We start from the raw sequence: 5,270 nt of genomic DNA on the forward strand, positions 1-5,270 counted from the left end.
TATATTTTGTATCTAAATTAAATTATAATTATTAAGATTAACTTAAATACGTACTTAAATATAATGTTTGCAGTGTGCTACAGGTTATGGTTTCATTTTAACCAGTGAAAGCTCTGATGGTGCCAAATGTATCACACCTAAAAAAGTACACACACACACACACACACTGGGTGATGCTCCTGTGTTTGACAGCTTGTGAAAAACAGGACATAGAACCTGCTGAATTAAAAAGAACAAGAGAAGGTACACAGAACACAGTGCTTACACTATTTGTTAAATATGCGTATCATATTTTGGCTCAGATGGGTAAAGGAAGATGACTTTGCAGCAACTAGTGTCTCATTTCACAGCAACTGTGAGATCCTGAGAGTCCTCTCTTTGGAGCTGAAGACAGACTGCAGCTGTTGTGAGTTCAGTTTCATGAGGTCTGGACCCAATCCCGGAACTTTGTTTTTCATTTTTCATGGTTTTGAACGTTATGCTCTTTCCTTTTCCTTTTTTTTTTCTTCCTGCGAGTACTTCAACATTAAATAGTAAAAAAACAAAATGACAGATTGTGATTTTGGTGTCCTGTATGGTCTGAGGTTGCGACTAATTGCTTGTTAACGGAAGCTGATTTGTTGTTTTTAGAAACAAAATCATTGTTCGAGTGCCAGAGCGAGCATTTTCTGTCCCATGGAGACATCATAAAAGATATTTTATTTCCTACTGTCAGCATTATTGGTGCCAGTGTACAAAGCTGACAGCTTGGGTAAGACTAAAAGCCCAGTGGTTTGGAGTGGACTGACCTCATACTATGATGCTTTTACACTTTCTAATCGCATTGACTCAACAGGCCACCTGCTTCACTCCGTCTTTCCTTCTTTACCTTAAAATCTTCACTGTGTCATGCACCGTGCCAAAAAATGTGCGCTTGCATTGTGTTCATGTTGAAGTTGGCCAGTTCATCTACATCTTGTTATCATCACGCACTTGCTGGGAAGTTTAATAAAAAAACAGAAACATGATACAGACAGACAGACATAAAGACAGCACATTTTCTGCATATGGGTAATGATCTGCAGTCCATATCTGATTCATGGGTCGTGTTTGTGTTTGCAGAGGTGAAGGACTACGAGCCGGCATATGGCTCTAAAGTACGAGAGCACCCCTGTGTGGAGAGCATGAAAGACAACGTGCTGAGAGACAGAGGGAGACCCGAGATCCCCGACACCTGGCTCAGGCATCAGGTACTGGAATGACATTTACATTATATAGCATGGATATGCATAGTTATTGATCATTATGAAGGAATTTCTTTCTTTATGTTGTTTGTTTGTACATGGACAAAGCACATGAATCAATATAAATAATATATATAATAAATATTTAAATGTGCCATTAACATTTAATACAGTTTTCTGCTAATGTATGCATTTAAAAGGCAGATAGTTCAATAGTTTAGACTTATGTGATGAATCAATATATGAACATAGACATATATTATGTAATATATTCCAACCAAAAGGTCATTCTAGCATCATTATTCTGACTGCATCAAATATTCAACATATTACATAAAAACATGAATCTGTTTACATTTTCACTGCATGTTGTGCCGACACACACGACACACACTGAATCCTGGGCTATATCTTCTAGAATAATTAGCACAGAAGCACCACGAGGAAGTCTCCTCACCTGTCTTTTTGACACATTGTACACAAACGAATGCAAGTCCTCTCAGCCGAGACATACTGTATTATTTTCAGAGAGATGGATGCTGGGAATTTACTCTTTTCAGGTCAGTTTAAATGCAATAGTAGTCGAGTACGCCCTGACTCAGAGTGATGGTAGATCAGTTGAAACTGTGTGACGATAATCTGAAACTCAAATAAGGCTGAAACACTGCGTATTCTACAGATAAATGACCCCTGTGACTGATTTTTATGTCATTATACTGCATATATGATATAGTGTTGTTAATAATGACACGTCAGTGCACAGGCAACATTTTACTGTTGTAGCTGGTCAACACTATATATAGATTTTAGACCAGTGGTTTCCAAACTTGTGGTTTGGCTTCTCCAAAAAGCCACAAGATAAATCAGGAGGGCCAAAAGATAATTAATGGGAGTTTTGGGGGGGATTTTGCTTTTTTTACGCAGTTACAAGCTAAAAAAGGTTGATTTATGAGTAGGTTTAAGTATTTTAGCAGAAAATCTTTTCTGATTAGTAACTAGCGTTCGAAGTTGTTGGCGAATTGTAATCCAGTAAAGGAAAACTACGAGATGTAGTGGAGTAGACTTACATAAATGCATTAAAAGGAAACAGATGGTGAAATGGCAGAAAACCACTTAAAGCGGTTAGATTGGCATGCTGTGTGAACAGATGTGAAAACACACACAACCAGGATGCTCTGATGATTGAAGCTAACAGTGGACTTATTACAGCATTATAGGTGGTTATGTATAAATTGTTAGATTGCATTAAAATAGCTTGAGCTTTACTAAGATGCCCAAACAAGTTCAAGGAATTGGGTTCAGTATGAAGTCTCACATCGCTGCTCTCCTCCTCCCTCTACAGGGCGTGGCGGTGATCTGCGCCACCATCATGGAATGCTGGGACCACGACCCAGAGGCCCGGCTCACCGCCCACTGCGTCGCAGAACGCATCTACGAGCTGGAGGATGAGATGGACAAACTGTCCAGCCGCAGCTCCTCAGCAGAGAAGATCCCGGAGGAGCTGAAGATCCCCATAGAGGTGGAGATCCCAGAGGAGATGGTGAAAATCACAGAAATACAGGACATCATAGCTGTGGACTGCTCCGTGAGCGACGAGAAGTGAGAAGAAGCTCAACGTTTTCAAGGACTCTAAGAGAGATTTTCTTAACAAGAGGCACTTATTCTACTCTGATAAGAAATCTCGACAGCGACGTTCAGGAGTTGAGCTCCTGGGTCCCAGGACTTTGAGTTGAGTCATGGTGTCATACCTTATTCTAGCACAGCAAAGACAGACTCGGGTGATGCTTTTGGACTTCACGCTTTAACAACTTGCCTTAATCAGCTGAAAAGCAGAAGAGCCAAAAAGCCAAAGTTAACTGGAAGCTTCCACAGATGTGCTGAGCATGGAGACAGTATTTTTTAAGAGTCAGACAGGCTTCTCTCTCTTTATGAGAAACAAACAGGGCAATATCTATAAAACCAAAGACTTTTGATGTGCACTTTACCATGTAATACAGATGTTTATCATGTTTATATGCTCATGTATTCTAACATTTTGGAGTGTTTTTGCCTAAAAGTGCCTTTGTGTGTTCGACTTTGAGCCAGCAGAGATGTTGCCTTAACACTAATGATGCTGTGGACTCCATCCTCAACAGCAGGAATCCAAAGGAATGTGTGTTTGTGTGCGTCTGTGTGTGTGTGAATGAGATGTGTTTTTGTGGTGTTTTTACCCAGCTATACTTAAACCGTGTTTGCCAGATAAACAAGCACAATGTACATAGAGACAGCAACTGTACATAAGAGACAAATCAGCCAAAAAGGGAAAGTAATCCTACTACTTATCTTTGAATGCAGAGATGAAAAGACTTCATAGAGATGTATTTTTTAAACCATTTTGTATGTTTTCTGTCTATATCAACAGGAAACTGAGGAGAGTGCCAAAGATCTTTTACCCTGCCTTACATATAGTATGTGTTATATGTAAAATATTGTAAATCTTTTATGAATTAAAGATATTTCTGTATACTGAGATTCTGTTCTTACTGATTCTGTGATCCAACCCAACGGACCCCAGTGCTAGCTATCATGATGGGCCCTAACTAGCTTATCAAATCAGTGACATCCATCTGTACATCCATTTTCTACAACAGCTTTTCCTTATCAGGGTCGTGGGTGGCCAGTCCATCACAGGCCACACTGATATGATGATTTATGATCGAATAGACATGTGACATTGGACACATCAGCATACATATTACCAAGCAATTATGGTAAATGGTAAATTGACTGTACTTATATTGCACCTTTCTAGTCTTCCAACCATTCAAAGCGCTTTTATGTATGAGTCTGAAGTGTACACATTTATGATTAAGGTTCTTTGATGTTTCTTCTAAATTGTTCCGACAGTTAACCAACATATTTCACCACTGGGTAGATTAAGGTCACCTGTCCATAATTGATGAACAGCCAGGGGTCCACAAGAGGATGTTAGTAAAAGAGAGTAGAGAGCAGAAGCTAGGCCTCGACCTTACTCCTACAACTAACAACGTATGTAGCTTGTGGGGAGGAGAGTACCCCAGGGCACACCGTACGCTCACATTGCGGATCTTAGGCGCAAATAGAGGAAAAAGATGTGTCTGGTATATCATAAGTAGGATAAGTAGGGAAATCTTGACAGGAGCCTCTTGATACTGGGAAAGGGAAGGAAAACATGTTGCCTGAAAAGACCATAGCTGAAGGATTAGAGTAAAGTGCCTTAATCATTTTAATATAGTTAGTACCAAGACCAAAAGAGACCAAGACCAAAACCAGCCAGAGATCGAGTCTTTTGAAGGCCTTTTCAGCATCCAATGATAGAACAGCACATGGGGACTCAATATCTTTAGAAAAATATATTGTATGGAAACGTCTACGCAAATTATCAGCTGCGTGGCGCGTTTTTATAAACCCAGTCTGGTCGTGATGTACTGATTTAGTCATGAGTGTCTCAATCCGTGAAGCCAGGACTTTAGCATATATTTTTATTTCTGAATTCAAAAGTGACAGGGTCTGTAATTGCCACAGTGGAAGGGATCCTTATTCGGTTTAGGGAGAATGGTGAGAATAGCAGAGTTGGTGTACCGGTCAAATGAGCCCTTATCCACAGCTGTGTAGATCATATCCAGCATGAATTCACCTAGAAAAACAAATAGAATTCAGGGGATATTCCATCCCACTCCGGCGATTTGATTGTGAGAAATTGCTGTTGATAACTTCATCAAAGAAATAAAGTAAAAAGGAAAACCATGACAGATGGGTTGAGTTTTTCCAGGGCAGGTATAGCAAAGGGCCGCACTGTTAATTCTTCTTTGAGCAAAGATGTATTCTGGAGATGGCAATCTGAATCCCTGGTAAAGGGCCGTTCTTCTCAACACATTGTTGGGGGGACCAAATAGGTCTGCAGTCCATTTTATTTCTTATTCAACACTGACCATTCATAGTCCCATTTTTTTGCTCACATAAGAAAGCCTAATCTTATTAAAATATATTAGCTAATTTAGTAGTACTAGCTTCCCTCTGCCACTGTCC

The 5,270-nt window shown here is 39.8% G+C and overlaps 1 protein-coding gene across 1 annotated transcript; it reads left to right on the forward strand.

Annotated features, from left to right (window-relative positions):
* The first annotated feature begins 67 nt into the window (after positions 1–67).
* LOC113744727 (TGF-beta receptor type-2-like) lies at positions 68–3,734 on the forward strand. The gene is made up of 2 exons (XM_027275522.1): positions 68–1,229; positions 2,566–3,734. Exons 1-2 carry the CDS (start codon positions 1,047–1,049, stop codon positions 2,824–2,826), a joined length of 444 nt encoding a protein of 147 aa, XP_027131323.1. The 5' UTR covers positions 68–1,046; the 3' UTR covers positions 2,827–3,734.
* Positions 3,735–5,270: the final 1,536 nt, after the last annotated feature.

This window comes from Larimichthys crocea, unplaced genomic scaffold (genome assembly GCF_000972845.2).
Source record: "Larimichthys crocea isolate SSNF unplaced genomic scaffold, L_crocea_2.0 scaffold14445, whole genome shotgun sequence".
In the NCBI taxonomy this organism is placed as follows: Eukaryota; Metazoa; Chordata; class Actinopteri; family Sciaenidae; genus Larimichthys; species Larimichthys crocea.

What these genes read in the sequence shown, in the direction of transcription:
- LOC113744727 (XM_027275522.1), top strand. Translation starts at nt 1,047, where the DNA reads ATGGGTAATGATCTGCAGTCCATATCTGATTCATGGGTCGTGTTTGTG. An exon ending in ACACCTGGCTCAGGCATCAG is followed by an intron (nt 1,230 to 2,565) that starts GTACTGGAATGA and finishes CTCCCTCTACAG; the next exon opens with GGCGTGGCGGTGATCTGCGC.